Source organism: Mytilus californianus, unplaced genomic scaffold, assembly GCF_021869535.1.
Source record: "Mytilus californianus isolate M0D057914Y unplaced genomic scaffold, xbMytCali1.0.p SCAF_1, whole genome shotgun sequence".
Lineage (NCBI taxonomy): Eukaryota > Metazoa > Mollusca > Bivalvia > Mytilida > Mytilidae > Mytilus > Mytilus californianus.
Window position 1 is genome coordinate 13,121,336 of NW_026262581.1, and position 20,184 is coordinate 13,141,519.

General features: G+C 32.3%; 1 protein-coding gene across 1 annotated transcript; it reads left to right on the forward strand.

Moving 5' to 3' along the window:
* Nucleotides 1-1,568: 1,568 nt before the first annotated feature.
* LOC127706020 (universal stress protein in QAH/OAS sulfhydrylase 3'region-like) lies at nucleotides 1,569-15,737 on the forward strand. Its single transcript, XM_052210445.1, has 4 exons — nucleotides 1,569-1,908; nucleotides 4,309-4,389; nucleotides 13,120-13,211; nucleotides 15,523-15,737. Exons 1-4 carry the CDS (start codon nucleotides 1,839-1,841, stop codon nucleotides 15,712-15,714), a joined length of 435 nt encoding a protein of 144 aa, XP_052066405.1. The 5' UTR covers nucleotides 1,569-1,838; the 3' UTR covers nucleotides 15,715-15,737.
* Nucleotides 15,738-20,184: the final 4,447 nt, after the last annotated feature.

Consider the following 20,184-nt stretch of genomic DNA (forward strand, 5'->3'; position numbering starts at 1 on the left):
ACAAAAGTATTCTTCTTTCCAATTAACAGCTAAGGTTTACATTTTTAATACATATTTGTAAAAATGCTATATTTTGGGGCCAACAAGGGGCCTTACCGGGTCTACTCCTTTCATGGTGATGGTACTTGTACCAACTTTTAATTTGTAATACCTGAAGGTCAGATCGACCGACATTTTACGGAATTACAAAAAAATAATCATGGACATTGTACTTGTCCGGACTCTTTTGTCATGCTTGCTGATCTGGAGCTGATTTTTTGATACATTAGTGCATATATGATGACCTACAGATCGAGTATGCTTTTCTTTCCGGTTGACCAAACTTTAATTCTCTTGCTTGGTCCTATCCTTGTCCGACAGATTTTTTGTTTGTAATATCTGCAGACCTGGAGCTGATTTTGGATACACCCATTTGTTTTATGTAACCCTACATGCACCTACAATTTATCTTTTTTTTTGGGGGGGGCGGGGGGGGGGGGGGTGTGTCGAGGGGGCATGATTGTGTTTCTCCGCAAAAACATTTTTTTTCTTCAATAAAAAGCTATTTTGACTCGGTCATGATATTTTGGGAGTCAAGCATCCATTATCGAAATATCAAAAGGGCTTTATCTATATACTTTCGGTTTGAATTGCGACAATTTGCAGTTAAATTTTCACACGATTTTTGTATAGGACCCTTACGAAAAGTAATATCTGGAAGGTCAAAGGTCTCACATCTAAAATTATTGAATTATTGTCATAGCAACATTAAAAGTTGTCTTTTATTCACTAAAAAATAAAGCGTTGGTACTGATACCACTTAGTTGGCGGTCTTACTGGTCTTACTTAATGAAAGTATCATGTAAAATTTCCTATGTATGAAGAATAAAACACAAATCTAGTTCCTACGTTAATCTATAAAGGTTGAGAGACCGCCTCGAGGTCTCGTGTTCGCCTATAGTGCGGGAGGTTGTGGGTTCGATCCCCGGCCGACTCATAGTAAAGACTAGAATATTGGTATCTGCTGCTTATCCGCTAAGCACACTCACTTATAGTCCTATGATTTAAGACTTCGTAGGTTCATATCATTTGCATTCAACATTTTTATCGGATATTTTTTTTCCTATCAATGCTGAACCACGAACCTACGAAGTCTTATATTATAGGACTAACTCACTTAGGGGTTAATGCAAAGACTTGTCGGCTCTGAGTCATACAATGTGTCCGGGTAGGGTGACCACAGGCACTTGTTTCTATCCATGGGAAGGTTGACTATCCATATGTAATGGATAGTCGACCTTCCGGTGACATGTCTTCCTACGGACTGTGAACTAGCACATAATAAATCAGTCTGAGCTTGCAGGGTTATTCGTATCACGATATCATGTTCTCGTCCTGAATGTGCATCTATAAATTTGCCACTGAACGTTAAACAGCCATCAATCTATATAGCTTTGTATTACATTAAGTATTAAAATATTCACACAACAAAATGTTACATACCAGAGAGTCTCTAATCTTAGATTTATTATTTGTTTATACTACCGGTATTAAATGTTCACTGTAATGTCACGGTTTCACCTGTCATTTCAAGGTTTTTTTTTAAAGGTTTACATTTTTTATGAATACACATGTTTCTAGCAGATCACCCACAACAAATCAAGTGTTTACAAGATGTATTTTTTAAAATGATTCCTAAAAAGTTTAATACTAGTGAACTACTGTGAAGGCGGCATATTTTTGTTGGCTTTTAAGTAATATCAGTGACCCGTAGAAACTCAGGTATAAGCTTTCAGTAGACCGAGGTTTGTGAATTTCACATAAACAGATAAAACCAGACATCTAGGAGGTTTAATAACATGGCGGAAACTGGAAAATTAGTTTTGATTTCTGTAGACGGAAGTAAACATGCGGATTATGCTCTTGAATGTGAGTATTTTGTATTTATTTGTAAACAATGAAGAATCTATTTTTATAGCACTTTAAAATAAACAACAACAAAAAACCATATAAGCGTTTAAGTAAACAAGCTGCAAAGAAAGTATTGATACGAAGACTTAACATCTAGGTCACACAAGTCATACTCATTTCCACTTCCTTACACATACTAAGTCAAACTTGTAGCAACAATCTAATATTATATGACATTAATTTTATTCACAATGTTTCACTCCGGTGGAATAATTACTTCATACAACGCTACTATATTTTCTGTGGTCACAATTAATGCCTGTGTTTATTTACAACGATTTCGGATGAAATGGGAAAGTGATAATCTACAGAGTCATTCTCCCGGGGTCATCTGTCATTGTTTTCTATGGCAGTCCAAATTTTCCGTCGTTTTTTCCTGTCGTCCCACTTTCAATTTAAACCTACCTTTTGTATTTCTATTCTTATAATATGTATGTATCCGTATGCCCCACAAAGGCTCCGAATTGGAAATAAAATATGTTTAATGTTTATTGTTAATGTATTTTATGTATTGCTAATATTTTTTCGTCTCGAATTAGCATGAAATAATTGCCACTGGACGTTAAGCAAGCAACAATCATTCAATCCTGAGGTCATCCTTTACACTATATTTGACGTTTGAAACTATATACATAAATATGTACATTTTGTGTAACGAGTTAGTGACTATGAATTCCTTTGCTGTATAACAAATTTATTTGGACTGAACAGCAAAAGGAAGAAGTATAAATATCTGAATGTTTACATTTAAATAAAGCATGTTAGACAGAGGCTGTCCAGAACCAGTTATGAATGACTATTTTTATTTTTACACGCAAAATACAATTCAAGTTCAAGGCAATCATTCGACATACTTGAGAGATCTTATTGAAAAGACAAAGCGGTCAAGGGATTTTAACATTCTATTTTTAAATTTTAGTTCAGATTAAAAACTAAGGGAGCTACCATTTGATTTTTATGGGGGGCTTGGATGAAAAATTGTTTCCTGCATTTTTTTTTAGTTGTAATCTCTTTCCTGCCTTTTTATTTTTTACTCTATTCGGTCCTGCATTTTTTTATTAGTTTATCCTGACTTTTTTTTACATAAATTGTCATCCTGCCTTTTTTTTTGCAAAGTTACTCATCCTGCCTCTTTTTTTACTCAAAACTCCTGTCCTGCCTTTTTTCAAATTTCATCCTAGCCCCCCCCCCCCCTAAAATCATATGGTAGCTCCCTAAGTATAATGGTATGACGTTATCGTCGTCTTCGTCATCGTCCGAAGCCATTTGCTTTCCAGACAATATCTTGAGTATATGTGTAACTTGGGGTTCTTTAATATGCTGAATCTAACCGTGTATTTGGATTTTGGATATTGGGCCCCGTTTTTGAAATGTTCACTTTGAGGTACAAAGGGTCCAAAATGTAACTTTGTTTGATTTCATCAAAAATTGAATTATTGGGGTTCTTTGATATGCCGAATCTAACCGTGTATTTAGAATTTTGATTTTGGGCCCTTTTCAAATTTGTCCACATTAAGTTCCAAAGTGTCCTAAATTAAACTTTGTTTGAATTCAACAAAAATTGTATAATTTGGGTTTTTTGATATGCTGAATCTAACCGTGTATTTATATTTTTGATTTAGGGTCCGGTTTTCAAATTGGTCCTCATTAAGATCCAAACTGTTCAAAATTAAACTTTGTTTAAATTCAACAAAAATTGAATTCTTAGGGTTCTTTAATATGCTGAATATAACCGTGTATTGAGATTTTTGATTTTAGTCCCGTTTTCAAATTGGTCCACCTTAAGGTGCAAATGGTCCAAAATTAAACTTTAGTTGAATTCAACAAAAGTTGAACTCTTGCAGTTCTTTGAAAAGCTGAATCTAACCGTGTATTTAGGTTTTTGATTTTGGGTCCGGTTTTCAAATTGGTCCACATTTAGGGTTAAAGGTCCAAAATTTAAATTTGTTTGAATTCAACAAAAATTGAATTGTTGCGGTTCTTTGATATGCTGAATCTAACTATATATCTACATTTTGGATATTGGACCATAATAGGTAAATGTCGAATTTCAAATTACACATTCATTCTGTGTCAGAAATTTATGTTCAAATATTTAATCACCATCCAAATTCAGAGCTGTATCAAGCATATATGTTGTGTCCATACTTGCCCCAACTGTTCAGGGTTCGACCTCTGATGTCGTATCAAGCTGCGCCATGTGGAGCATTTAATATTTTACATGTTAATACAAATATTTTCAATTAAAATAAAACACGATGATGCATTGTTCGATCTCGACTGAATAAAATGATATACAAACTTTATTGATATGTATATAGAGTATGCATTGCATAATTTAGTATTTGTTTATTTCAGTTTATTCAAAGCAAATTAAGGCACCTGGTGATAAACTGACACTACTACACATTCCACAAATGTACTCAATGAAGGACGCCAGTAAGTGTTGATGTGCTGTCCTTTTAGTTCACCTGAGTCTGTAACGCCATGTGAGCTATTCATATCACTTGGCGTCCGTCGTCGTAAATTTTTTTTCAAAAATCTTCTACTCTGAAACTACAAGACCAATTACTACTAAACTTCAATTGGCTGTAGGATACTACATGTAGTATAAAGTTTGTGTGTTTTGTCTTGTCCGTCAAGAAACCTGGCCTCCATGGATGACTTAAAATAGTAAAAGAGGGACGAAAGATACCGGAGGGACAGTCAAGCTCATTAGGTAAATTAGGATAAAATGCATTAATTGTCTTAATATATCACGAAAACTATAAAAGATAGAGAAAATCTAAGAACAGACGAACATTTTGAAAATGTCAAGATCTACCCTTTTTTTCTATTTTCACCCTAATTATCAGATGACTCCTCAGTTAAATGACATTTTTTTTTTGGGGGGGGGGGGGGGGGGAGGGGGCGGCTAATTTTCATGTATTTGCCTATTACCTCAAAGTTTATTAAATAGGTAAAACTGTTGATGTCAAAAATTACCAGCAATACAAGATCTACAAAAATCCCAATATGACTGAAACCATTGGATGTCTCGGTTACGATTTTATGATTTATTTTAGTTTTTTGCATAGTATCTCCAATAACTGTAATACATTCTTGTAGGTAGAAACTGTAACAGCAAAGATAATCAGAAATACAAGCTCTAAAAAAAATCTAGTACAACCGCAACAATTTGATGACTCATAATAATAGTAATAGTCTGTTATTCAAAAGCAATACAGCTTATAAAATTTACATATACAAATGTAATAGCATCAGTGATTAATTACATATGTGTTTTACAATTACAAACAGTTTGAATCAGTGAATCATCGGCGGAGAATGACAACAAATAAAATAAATGAATGAAATATGAGCATTATATTATGAATAACGAATCTTATGAGCTAAATAAAGGTATTTACCTAGATTGTTCAACTCTTTAATGTTATGAACAGACAATAATTGTACAAATTTATAAATTTATTTAAAGGAGTTATAGCCTAAAACGACAACTTTTGACTAAAAGTGTTATTTTCAACCACAATGGAATTTTTGTTAGAATAAAAACAATTGAAGCTTGTAAAAGGGTCTTTGATAGACACCAAACAATATTTTCTGTTCACATTTCAAGCTATCTTCCGCCGCTTATTATAAATGAACAGAATTAAGCAAGAGTATTTTTTTATCGATTACGAAAAATCAGGCACCATGATTTATTATGACCAGAAAATATTTGATAAAATAATACCTTTTCGAGCTGTTAAGTTAAGGAAATATGTTTATAAAAAGCATATTTTACCTCGAAATTATAAATAATATGGCTGTATACCATATTAACATTAAAAAAAACATGACTCTAATTCACCTATACAACCTCTCATACACATGTATATATGTAGTACTTTCATTAGATATCTTTAAATGATTTATTGTTTTCATAACTGAATTATTGATATCAATAGTAGTTAGCTTCATTTATTGATACCCTTAAATGAATAAAACCCTTAACGAATTATAATTAACTACAAGTCACTTTAGAACAATTATAAATAACTACAAGCTACTTTAGGCCTATCTTTAAATGATCCTCTTATGATATGAGCATATCCTTAAATGAATAAAAGGATGTACATAATTCAGCAAGAATTTGTCATATTTCCCTGAAATGATAAATGGGTATCACTGAATGAACTTTAGGAAAAAACAAGAATGATTTAAAAGTTATCCTTGAATCTGAATAAATGATTTCATTTTTTTTCCTTTAATAATATTCATAAAAAAATGCATTTGGGTTTATACTTAAATTTATTATTTAATGATATCCTTAAATGAGTAATGCATATTCTCAACTGCTTCATTTTATTCTATTCTAAAATTTATTGAAGTATATTTTTTATCATATAAGATTATTCTTAGTTCAATTGAATATAGGGTATCCTAAATTGTTTATTGAAATAAAATAATGATATCCTTATGGATATCCTTCATTCAATTCAATTAGGGATATCATATATTGATTTGCAGGGTATCTCTTTTTTAATTCATTGAAATCCATCAACTGTTTCCATAAGAATATCGTAAAATTATTAAATGATATCCATACTTGAAATCCATATTCCATAAATGATATTTTTTGATAAATGCAGAATATCAATTAATGTTATAATAGGCGAGTGACAATTTTCAAAAAGACGCTTAGTTAACGACTTTAATGCACCCACCTAACATACGGCTATATTATATACCATTCGAAAGCTTATTACCTGTACTTTCATTGTTGCACGGTCGTCAATAATTCGTACGGTGCAATTTTCGTTAAATCAAGGTCAAAGGTCTAAACTGAGCATTCCAAATGTTTGCTATAATTACACGAAATGCCATTTTCAGGTACTTGTATGACATTTTATTCCCTAAAATTGATCTAAACCTTATAAAACAAATTACCATGATTTCAAATCAAGTGCAAACTTAAATGTTGATTGCGCTATATTAACAAAAAATTGCATTTCTTGAAAAAACTTCCAAAAATGATAAAATTGAAATAAAATCTAAATGTTTTCTGAAATTTGAATATCTGTATGTCAAAAATAGAATAGATTTATTGTTTATGGACCGAGGGAATTTTTTCATCATTTTAAACTGCAATTAATATGATGTAGGTCCAGATGGAGCCTTCTAATGAAGCTTTTGTAGTTGCCCCAAAAAACACCATCTGCAAATGGGGATCATTTAGCTTTTTGTTTGCTAGATAATATTGCTAATATCGGAAGATAATGATCAACCATATTTAAAAAAAGGTTATGGAAGAACTTTAAGGAACAAAAGAAGTATATTTGGTAAAAATTAGTTTCCCGGTGTGGAAACACATGTTACAAAGATTATGCTCGTTCAATGTTCGAAAGAAAAACTCTGTACCATGCGCTTTTCATCGTCAAATTCGGCGAATTCCTTTTAATGTTAACCCATTATAAATTATAGATTAATTAAGATTGAATATCCTTCATGAACAACTGTAATCACCATACTGGTTTATGTATTGTTCACACAATTCGGTATAGTGTTTTAAGAAGATTTGTTTGTCTGTCCTACTTTTTCGCCATGGTCATGCTGTCATCTGTTTTTCTTCGACCATGGTTTGAGACTGCCTCCATATTATTTTATCCCTTCTTTCAATCAAAGAAAAGAAAACCATAAATTTCCAAGCTGAGCGAAAAAAGACAACAGAACTTAAAACTCAGATATTGATGCAAAAAATAAGTTCGTAAAACAACTTAAATTACCGAACTCCAAGTGAAATTTCAAAACAGAAAGTCTCTTATCACATATCAAAACCAAAAGCTGAAACACATCAAACGAGTTGTGATAGACCTCGTAGTTCTCTCTCCATCTCTATCTATCTTTATATGATATAGCGGAAATGTAGGAATCATCTTGTCCTTACGTCCTTTTTTCTTTTGTTCTTTCCATTCACATATCCATATGTTAGTCTCAAAATTGTAATGAGCAATATTCCTTCGACATTGCTTGGCAGAATTATGGAAGTTCAAAGTGCACATATGGAGGTTATAAGTGAAGAGATTTGTTTCATAATAGTCATTTCCAAATAGCGCTAAAATAGTAATCGCTTTAAATTTACCAGAACATACCTGCTTTCAAGCTATCTCATTAAGTTAACCCTAATCTTATTAAAATGTAGTTCTCTGATTTCGTTATTCTGATGCGATATATGAGCAGGCGAGTCGTGATTGATCTTAATTTTAGTCAGATTGTTTTAACCCATGTTTTTAACACTTATACATAACATTTTGTACGGTTTTTTTCATGTCAACTTATATCACTTATTAGTGTTGTGAGATCTTCGCACCATTAGAAACTTGAACCGAAAAATATGAAAATAAAGTGAGAAAATCGCAAAAAGTCGCTGTCAGATCAATAACAGAGGGCTCAGTGCACAATAAATATCCACGAACATAATTTAAGATCAGATGACATAAAACCAATTAAAAAAAACTGAATGAATTCAACCATAATTTTTTCATTTCTCACAATTGTATAGATATTTTCGAATAAAATAACTTCATTTTAACCATATGTATTCTTAATATACATGTACTGTCTTTAATATGCCAATGATCAACCAATGCTTAATAGATGATCTACTAAAATAGTAGATCGTGCTCTTTTTTTTAAATGCCTATAATGAAAATATTATGTGGCAAATCTACATTGAAATTTTAATGCAAAATCTTGGCCAATTAGATTTGAAATAAAAGTGGTTCAAATGCATTTTTATTTTTGTTTCTATTAAGAAACTTTACTTGTAACATTTAGCTGAAGTAAACATCAACATTAACTCTGCTGTGTTTTGTTAGAGGTTGCCTACTTTTACAAAAGGTGATCAATGCTGATTGGTATATTTGTGTTGTCACACCTACACAGTAACTTCGTCCTTGATACTAATAGCTATAACTAATGTATTGTTGATGGGGATTGCCAGTTTTCCTTCCGAAGGTCCGTGGTTCCTTGGGCATTCCATGGGCCTAAACCATTTAAAACTGATCGCCGCAAAATACTTTAGAAGCCAAAAGTGCTAAACCGAAAATTGCGTCAAACACCAACAATCAATCAATCATCTTTATATTAAAATGTATTTATATGTAAACTATTCAGGGAGTAAATTTGATTAATGGAAATGTATGAATTGTTATTGCGAATTGCTAGATTTCCCAATTCAAAAATGAATGTAAGTAAATATAATTGCGAGGGTCTCAATTCATTTACAAGAAATTACGTAGTTGGATGGGATTAAATATATTGGCCAGGCATGAAGAACATTTCAGTGGCTAGCTTATAATAGTTTTCACTTCCTCATTCAATGCAAGATGCAGTATAAGCAACCAAGAAAACATACAAATATTGAAATATTGAATTATCAAAGTTTCGCTCCCAAACTTTTCCCTAAATGCACGAATTTTCTGTGTATTCTATCCTTTAACATTTTTGCACTTTTAAAATTTGTGTTTTTCAACATAATATCGACTACATACAAATTGTTTTAACAAAGAACAGCTAAAAAAGCTATTTTCTTGCAGATGGCTGTATTTTGGGCAACTTCATGGTTGTTATAATTGGCTGTTTAATTAACAAGAAGCGTAATTGCAGTAATTTAATGATGTCAAAAACATCCTTAGCACCAAATAAAATATGTAATTTGGTTTTATGGTGAATAACAGTTGAATCACAGACATAAAATTTGATTTTCATGCATTTTTGTCATTTTCAATGGAATTTCTGAAAAACAGCGCTATTTATTAAAAATCCGACATTAATATTTCAAAGTGCTTTTGATAAATTACTATTAACATCTGTTTTAACAGATTTCCATATGTCCATACAAAATATCATTATTCAGAAGACAAAATATGCAAAAAATGCTGACTTCTTGTAAAATTAGAAGTTGTCCGTCCTTGACCTTTCGTTGTGATTTGACAGAAACTGCACCATACGAATTTTTGACGACCGGACAAAAAAGGTAGTGAAGATGATGTGCTTTCGAATGGTATATGATTTAGCCGTATGTTAGGTGGGTGCATTAAAAATAAAATTTTATGGTTAATGTCACTCGTCTATAAGGATGTCCATAATTGAGCATGATACCCTTAACTGATTAAGTGATAACGTTAAATGAATTAAGGACACAGTTTATGGCCAAGCTCAGCAAAGACCCGTCTAAATTATTCAACAACACTAACCGTTATCTTGATGATATTTTCTCGTTAAATAATCAAGAATTCTCTAAATATACTGCCGAAATTTACCCAAAGGAATTAACTTTAAATGAATCTGATATTAACAGCAATAACTGTCCTTTGCTAGATTTAGACATTTCAGTTTTACACGAGAAACTCTTTACAAAAATTTACAACAAAAGGAACGATTTTTCTTTCCCTATTGTTAATTTTCCTTTTTTGGAGAGTGATATTCCTTTGGCACCATCTCCCAAAAAAAAAAAGGTGATATTCCTTTGGCACCGTCTTACGGTGTTTATATATCACAACTCGTTTGCTATGCCCGTGTCTGTAATGACGTTTTGGATTTCAATGAGCGTAATTTATGTATTATTGGTAAATTATTAAGTCAGGGTTTTCGTTACCACAAATCACTTTACTAAATTCTTCCATAGATTCAAAGATTTGGTTTGCAAGTTTGGCTGTACAAATTTCAAACGGGATAGCACATCCTAATTTTTACGGGAATGTTGTTTGCCGACCCCTGAAATTTATATACGATCCGGGTAAACTTATCAAACCTTTAAATAAACTTATTCTGAAAGGTTACCAATTTAACTCTGCAATTAGATCTTTGAATATTGTTTTTATTGGAATAAATATTAATTTTGTTATAAGTAAATTAAAACCATACTGAATATTATTGTTATACACATATGCACATTCACGGTACTATAATCTGTCGATACCTATATTTTGGCATTGCACAAGGTCATGTTTTTCTTTGACTGTTAATGACGTCTTTATACTAAATTCATTGGATGTTGGATGGGTACTGATTGATATTTTAGTCTTAGATACATGCATTTTTTATTAGTTGTTATTGGCTTTGAACTAGCTGTCAGTAACTGCGAGTACTCTCAGATCTTTACTTGGTGTCTTTTTTGTTGTGTGATCTATAGATACACTGCCACGTCCGGTCTGTGTTTTCGTTAGATGTTTTCTGCTTTGTATCGATCTGGTGAGTTAAGCCCTTTTCAACTGATTTTTATAGTTTGTTCTTGTGTTGTTCTGTTACGCCACTGTCCAATGTTAAGGGGAGGGTTTGGCGCCAGCAAACTAGTTTATTCCCGCCACTATCTGTATGTGCCTGTCCCAAGTCAGGAGCCTGTAGTTCAGTGGTTGTCGTAAATTGTTTTGTTAAAATTAGGCCGTTAGTTTTCTCAATTAAATTGATTCATATTTTTCATATAGGGGCCTTTTATAGCCGACTATAAGGTATGGGTTTTTCTCATTGTTGAAGGCCGTACGGTTGTTTAAAATTGCTTACATACACTTCATTTGAACTTTGATGGATAGTTGTCTCATCGGCAATCATACCACATCTATTTATTTTTATACGAAGGCCATTAAACCATTTAGGATATCCGTCATCTATTTAAATTACGGATATTATAAAGAGATTAAAGGATATTCTAACATATTTTAAGATATCATTGAAAGCTTTCATTATTCTCTTAAATGATCTAGGGATATACTTATATATAGGATATATAGATATCATTGAATCCTTTGGTATTAATTGAATTTTATTTTAATGAATTAAGGATATTTAATCAATATATTAATGATATCCATAAATCTTTTAACACCTTTGGTATTAATTGAATTTTATTTTAATGAATTAAGGATATTAATCAATAAATTAATGATATCCATAAATCTTTTAACTCAAATGTCATCTTTAAATATTATATTTAATAGTATCCCCAGAGACATATAATACAATATGTATTATATGTCTCTGGTATCCCTCAACTCTTTGAAGGATATTCCTATTCGTTATCAGTATCTTTTAATCATTTAGTTATATCCTTAATTTGTGTTGATTGATGGACATCCTTAATTCAGTTCAATAAAAGTAAATATAAACAATCAAATAATTATGTTTTTAAAAGACGTTCCCTAATTTTTATGTCTCAACAATCCACCCTCGTCTAATATGTTTAATAGGGCGTATTGCATTTCCGCTAATTTTTCAAAGTTCCAATACTACGTTTCCGGAAACTTAAAGTATACGTTTCCAGAAATTGTATTTATTACTTTTCCGGAAATTTACCTGGTAATAAATTATTAATATTTGAATATATGTTAGCCTTCGGCTGTTGTATGCTCTATGGTCGGGTTGTTGTCTCTTTGACACATTCCCCATTTCCATCATCTCAATTTTATTTTAATTTTAGATAAATTATTTATTTCATATTTTTATACAAAAAAGGTTCTGATCTTATATCTACAATATACTAGATATAAAAAATGAAAGTGTCACCTTAGTGAAAGATGATGATGTCGGAATCGTTATATTTTTATGTTTCACCAACTTGAAATGTCTATGATCGTCTATGTAGTGAAAAAAAAAACTGATATGTTCACAGATGGCACAGTTAATTATTCGATACATGGGTGTAAAATGGTAACATTCCTCTTGTTTTTGCGTTACTTCCACTTTTTATCAAAATGTGGGATCTGCAAATTGATGTGTGCACCACCCGAAGACTAACTCTGCATCCCGAGGTAGATCATATTGACTTTGAATTGTCAATGCATACTGCTGTTACAAAAATTTCATGCTGTTACAATCAGTTACAATCAGTTGTTGCAGGTTTCATTTAGGACAAATTTCAAGGTACTGCTTAATTATTTTTTCGAAAAAGTAATAATTTATTTTTTTCGGAATCGTTACTATTTTTTCGGAAAAGTAAGGTATTTATTTTCGGAAAAGTAGACTTTTTTTTTGCGGAAACGTCATCTTTTTTTCCCGGAAAAGTAATGCCAATTTGCGGAAACGTAAAACGCCGGTTTAATAAACAGGGACCCATTGCCTTGGACAAAACTAACATTTTTCTTTGTTATCAAACTCATTTCGTTAATTAATTTAATCTTTTTGTCTTAGGTCCAGGTATTGTGCAAGATCTTATGAAGAGGATGAAGGCGGCGGCAGAAGAAATGAAGGCAAAATACCTTGCCAAAATGACTGAATTAGGAGTATGTACTTCGGTGATATTTTGAAAAAATGAATAATTGTTAAAACCGTACTGACGATATTACTCTAACAAATTATTTGAATTGATTTTTATTATGAGATAGAAACTCATTTTAAGATATCATAATGTTTAAAGAGGCATTAGTTACGAGATATAAAAAAAAATTAAAATATAATTGTTTTTGTTCAATCATTAATGAAAGTATTATAGTGAAATAATAATTCGGTTTTAGCAGCGAATTTGGTTCAGTTTTGTCAAAATAAGCGAAGAAACATCGCTGATGAATTATTCACTTGCAAGTGAATAATTCGACCTCATTGAATCCGTATTCATGTGACCTTCAAGTTAACCCCTTAACTGGAGATGGGTTGCGCATGTATTCAGCTATTAAAAGGAAAAGAATGTCAACATTGAAAGTGAAACAAGGATAAACCATTTGGTTGACTGATACGATCCACAAAAAAATATTCTTATACAGTTAAAAACGATGATAAACATACTTTTTAATCTACAATATGAAATCAAACAGACCTAGCTTCGGAGATCATCTCGATGGTTAATTTGGTGACGTCTAGACAAAAATACACACGAATTGTTGATACGTATTATCGAGTCCATGCATTGTTAATTGTTTTTTTAAGACTTCTTGTAATTTGGATGTACGTTTTAGTATGTTATAAATCAAATATGAGAATTTGAGTCTAATCGTTGAACATGAATTTGACAGCTAATGCCCCCTTGAAGGAGGTTAGTAATGTGTAAACTCGGCCGGCACGTTCACATTAGTGGTTAAGTTTGTGAGTGAATGGAGCTTTTTATGTGTAAACTCTGTCTACTCGGTGCCTCTATCACTTACTTTAAGTTTGTGAGTAAAAGGCCGAATTTAAACATCAATACGTTTGCCTAAAATTTTGATAGGGGACGACCGCAAAAAAAAAATAAATAAAAAAATAAGCATGCGTATCAGCAGATGAAAATATTTAATAAATCCAGAAAAAAATCCGCCTACCCCCTACCCCAGAATATTTAATGGTCGTCCTCTTAATAACGTACAATAAAATACCTTATAATCATGTCCAGATAAAAAAAAATCAGAACTCTTTACAAAACTATTTGGCCTGTGAAGGAATTCATGCTCATGTCGTCGAGGTTAATACGTGATCATACGTGTATTACATGTTCCATATTTAGTTGCCATGATGCTCATCAATAAATACGACTAAAAACTTGACTTATTAAAATTATTGTCATTTGAACACAAAAATACCATATCAATTCAAATACATACTTACATACAATGATGTAAAAGTAAATATAGCTCAACATGCAGACATCTTATACGTTCAGGTATTTCACATCCAATTTTTTATGGAAATATTCTTTATAAAGCACAAAAATGTCAGTATTCACCTCTGAAGCTAACAAAACCTTTAAATAGACTTATTAAGAAGGGATATAGTTACGATACTGTTGTCAGGTCATTAAAGATTGCATATTTTGGCGTTAATATTGATTCACTTATAGGGTCTTTGCATCGGCACTAAACACATTTATTTAAAAACCAGTTGTTGGCATGACACGGGTTATGTTCTTCTCATATATGTTATGATGGTATGATACTAAACCCCTAACGGGAAGGATTGTGCTTGATATTCATATGATGAAGACATAATCTTTCAATCAGTTTAATTGAAGTCTGGAGCTGGCATGTCAGTTAACTGCTAGTAGTCTGTTGTTATTTATGTATTATTGTCATTTTGTTTATTTTCTTTGGTTACATCTTCTGACATCAGACTCGGACTTCTCTTGAAAGGAATTTTAATGTGCGTATTGTTATGCGTTTACTTTTCTACATTGGCTAGAGGTATAGGGGGAGGGTTGAGATCTCATAAACATGTTTAACCCCGCCGCATTTTTGCGCCTGTCCCAAGTCAGGAGCCTCTAGCCTTTGTCAGTCTTGTATTATTTTTAATTTTAGTTTCTTGTGTACAATTTGGATTTTAGTATGGCGTTCATTATCACTGAACTAGTATATATATTTGTTTAGGGGCCAGCTGAAGGACGCCTCCGGGTGCGGGAATTTCTCGCTGCATTGAAGACCTGTTGGTGACCTTCTGCTGTTGTCTGTTCTATGGTCGGGTTGTTGTCTCTTTGACACATTCCCCATTTCCATTCTCAATTTTAAAATACAAAAACGATATATTTGACAAAACAATGTTAGTGTAGTTGTTTACTTTTAAACCTTTTAACACCAAAATTTAAAACTAACAATTGAACAAGTACAATAAGTTCGCATTTTAACTCTTTTTCAGTTGCAAGGAGATGTACAAATTGGATTCGGAGATCCAGGAGAACAAATCTGTGCATTTGCAGCTAAAAGTCATGCTGCTCTGATAATTATGGGAACTAGAGGACTTGGTGCTATTAGGCGGACAATCATGGGTAGTGTTAGTGACTATGTTCTTCATCATGCACATGTTCCAGTCTTAATTTGCCACAATTAAAATTGTCATATCATTTTTTGGAAGATTAGTTTATGTGATTATATACCTATAGATCTTTAACCAATATTTTACATATATTTGTGAAATTATTAATGCTTCATTTGTATTCCTAATTTATATTATCCCTTTATATTAGTTTTACTTGTACCAAAAGAAAGATATTAAGAAAGATAATAATTGAAATAAAGAAAAATAAAAAAAACAAGATTTATGACTGACCGTATTTAAGTTATGAATAAAGAAAAAAGATATGTAACTTGCAGGATTCAAAATATCAGTTTGATACATTACTCGATTCATTTATTTTCGTGTGTATAAATTTTCGTGGATTGAGAACAAATTGTATTTTCGTAAATATTTGATTTCTTGAATATGCAAAAGTGTGTATACAAGCTTATAGAAAATTTATACTTCGTTGATCATTTAAATTCGTGGTTTCCCTTTAACCACGAAATAAACGAAAATTGTTACCCCACGAATATTAATGAATCCACAGTACTTCATATTTATTTACTCGATACTTTAGGTGTAATTGTTTTGTGTCGTTCAGTTTGTTTAACAATGGATACGGCTGTCATACAAGTAGAGGCCATGTGCCATAAACCTGGTTTAATTCAGCACTTTCATTATCAGTAATTATCCTTAGTCATCATTAATTTGTTTTAAGTGTTTTCGGTTTATTGTCATGGACCTTTCGATCATTTGTTACTTATCATTCCATGTGTTGTAACCATCCTTGAAATTTAGTTCTCGACATAATGATTAACGCTACGATCAGTTATAGAAACAGCATGTTGCTCTTGAAGAAAGGACATATAAATTACAATCCCCTCCCTCCTCAACAAAACAAACAAACAAACAACAAAGTAGCCTGCACCACCCAACTGTAATCTGTCCATAATATTGACTTTTTCCTGTAAGATGTTATAAAGAGCGTGGCGTTTTTGCAGTTCACGGTTCCTTAAATGATGGAGACCAAGCACAGGCACTTGTCTCTGATTTCCCCCTATACACCTATGTAACACTGTTATATAAAGGTATATGTGTAAAAATAAACATTCTGAGAGCAATGCCTGTGGGAACAAGGGCAAATCAAAAACCATAGGTTAAGAAATAAGACAACACCATGGCCAAAGAGCAAGAGTGCAGACACAGAAATGTCTCACCTGCTTTACTGGTTATGATTGAATTTTATGTTGAAAACATTTAGAAATTTTAAATAAAGGTATCTTATTAACATTACCAATGATTCGTTGAAAAGTATAACAAAACTATTGAAATCAAAGGTAAATTCAAAAAGGGGCAGTCCATAAAAACTGACAATATCAAATGTAATCAATCAACGGAGCAAGTGAAAAACAACTACCATATTCCTGACTAGGTACAGGCATTTTCCGAGGAAAATGATGGGTTAAACCAAAAAATGAGGTCAGGGCCGGATGAGCCCTGTCAGACAGTCATGTACATCTTACAATTTCAAACACCAAATATAGTTGACCCATGATAATTGCTTATAGTATCTTAGAATGAACTTAACCACGATAATTCAACGTTGACCAATGAACCATGAAAATGAGGGCAATTATATAGATGAACCTTCCAGACGGACATTTACATCTTACTATAATTCCATACACTAAGTACGGTATATAGCTGACTTATTGCTTAGTATACTGATCTAAACAGTAACCTTAGTCATATGATACTTCAAATTTAACACAAAAATATGAATATGTTTTATGTAATTGAATGGCCGACCATGCGAGTCCCTCATGGGTAGTCAAGGTCGATAAACACCCTCCTAGTAGTAGTACTGAATGGCTAATATTTATCATAAAACACGTGTACATATACTTTCTTTGACAGAAAATCCTTTAATTTATCCAAATCTTCAGGAAATGTACTGCTATTGAATTATTGTCTCCCCGTACTCTAGTTTGCCGATAGCTTTTCCGTATGCAGTGACCTTAACCTGACATCTTACGATAATCGCACTGCGCAAGTGCGAATGGACAACCCGTGAATGAAGAAAAAGTAAACAAACGTGGAATGAAGAACATGGTATTTACCGATTCTAAAATAAAAATTATAATACACCAAATCATTTAACAACTGTTATGACAAAAGAACGCATGGAAAAAATACATAAAAACCAAATAAAACATCGCGCTGTCATCTCACTTCTACACGTGTCCATGATTCTGTGTTGGTCACATTCGGTAAACTTCGGCAGAAAAACTCGAACATTAATTAACAGCCAAAGTTTTCGATCGACAATCATTGAATGAAATTTTTTCTCCGATTATAGTTATGGATTCATTATGAATGTGCACAGAGAGTTTAGTATATATCCATGCATTGGTTCAATGATTTCCTTAAAACATTATTAAATTACCAGAAACTCGTTTCGTATGACTTTAACGTTGGACAGGTGAACCATATCTGTGGTCATTTGTGACCGATTTTCCAGACAGTCTAACTTAGTCATATGGGTATATTCACTCAAAAAATACCTATTTGAGTACCCAAATTTAGAATAAAATCTTGAAACCCCCTTGCAGAAACAAAATCAGAGGAGAATTTTATTGAAAGTCAGGAAATCAGAATTCTAATATGACGTGCTGCTTCCGCTTTGTAAACAACCGCGTATTAAAAATATTAAAAACCAATTGTTTAGAGAACAATTGAAGATCTTTCCACATAAATTTTATGAATAATTGATAAGAAGCTACTTCCGGTTTACTCAAAGTTACTATTGGCATCAAATCATATGTTTCTTCATACTGATTCAATAAATATATGTTTTCTATACACTTTTGTCTGAAATAAGGGAGATAATTGCCAACTTCCGGTTAAGAAAATGTCACTTCAGGTCTCATGAAAGCTGTATTTACACAGATTCCAAAAACATATGGTTTCTATATACTTTTGCCTGTAATAAGGGAGATAATGAGCTACTTCCGGTTTATTAAAGGTCACCTCCGGTCTCAAATGATTGGTTCATGCATGCCTATTTGAAAAATATGTTTTTAGGTACTTTTCGATGAAATAAGAGCAAAACAGGCTACTTCCAGTTTACTTCAGGTCACTTCCGGTTGACATTTTTGAAAGGTCATATGTCACCCAACATTTTGCAAAAGACCCTATGGCTTTATCATGTACCAAGTTTAAGTAATAATCAATTAACTTTAAATCAAAACATTTCAGAGGCAATAACTCCTATAAGATGTTATCATAAAGCTTTAGAACGAATGTACCATTTCTTCCTCTCAATAACCCAAACATTTTGCATCAGTTCTTTTGTATCTACCTTTTATAGTTTGAGAGAAGATGCACACACAAGCAAAGCGCAAAATTTAGAACATGACCTTGACCTTTGACCTTGACCTAATTTTCTTTTTGTTGGAACTAGGACATCCAAGCAAGATACTCTAGGTCTCTATCTGTTACGGTTAATGAGTTACATTTATATAGCACTTATGTGAAATACAAAAGGGTAAATAACTCTCATATGGAGTCACAGTATCGCTTAGGTTAAAATTGACCGAAGCATCCTGAGGAATTAACAAGCAATTTGAAAAAATAAATTTGTTGATTTATTTTACGGTTGCGTAGGAGATGCGCACACAAGAAAAATAGTGTTTGGGGAGATAACTCTTACAATAAAAAGTGTTCGGTTAAACACGGTGAGTTTCAAAAGCGCAATAACTGTTCGATATCATATGCAAAAAAAATCTAAGCAACATCTGACGAAACTATTTTATACCAAAAATAATCAGAACAAATGCAATAGGTCTTTCCACAGACAAGTGGAAAGACCTAATTATCGATTCATCTATATTTAGCACAGATGAACATATTTATGGCAGTATGAGTGGCCTTTCGTGCCATTGGCGGTATAAACATAACGTAGAGAAATTTTAACGCGTTTGTTTTAACTGTAAACGCATTGGTTTTCATTTTAATGCGTTAGTGTTCACTTTTAACGCGTTGGTTTCACTTATAATGCATGGATTTTCACTTGTAAAAACTAACGTGTTAATTCGGTATGAAAACTTAACACATTAACCCTCGGGTGTATTCACTATATGCATTATTTCTTTAAATACACGGTTTGCATAGTGGACTTCATAATTGCTCTTCGTCTACCTGTTTTTTAATGCAAAATGGCGGAATGGCGGCAATTTTAATAATTTTTTACGAATCTTTTTTTCGTTCAGTTTGGTTAGAAGTTACTCTAACATTTTGTGTTAGGAAGTACACAAACATTGGTAAAACAGATTTTGTTCTCCCTCGAAAGTTAAAACTGTTGAAATGGCGGTTATTTTAATATTGTTAATTAGAATATGGTATCACCTCTAACTGAAATATAATTTAAAAAATAGCTCGCATAGTTATGAGATAGGTAGTGACAAATAAGAGAACGATTAAATCTCAAAATCCATAGATGGTCTAATGTCGCCCAAGTTT

What these genes read in the sequence shown, in the direction of transcription:
- LOC127706020 (XM_052210445.1), top strand. Translation starts at nt 1,839, where the DNA reads ATGGCGGAAACTGGAAAATTAGTTTTGATTTCTGTAGACGGAAGTAAA. An exon ending in GTACTCAATGAAGGACGCCA is followed by an intron (nt 4,390 to 13,119) that starts GTAAGTGTTGAT and finishes TTTTTGTCTTAG; the next exon opens with GTCCAGGTATTGTGCAAGAT. An exon ending in CCAAAATGACTGAATTAGGA is followed by an intron (nt 13,212 to 15,522) that starts GTATGTACTTCG and finishes ACTCTTTTTCAG; the next exon opens with TTGCAAGGAGATGTACAAAT.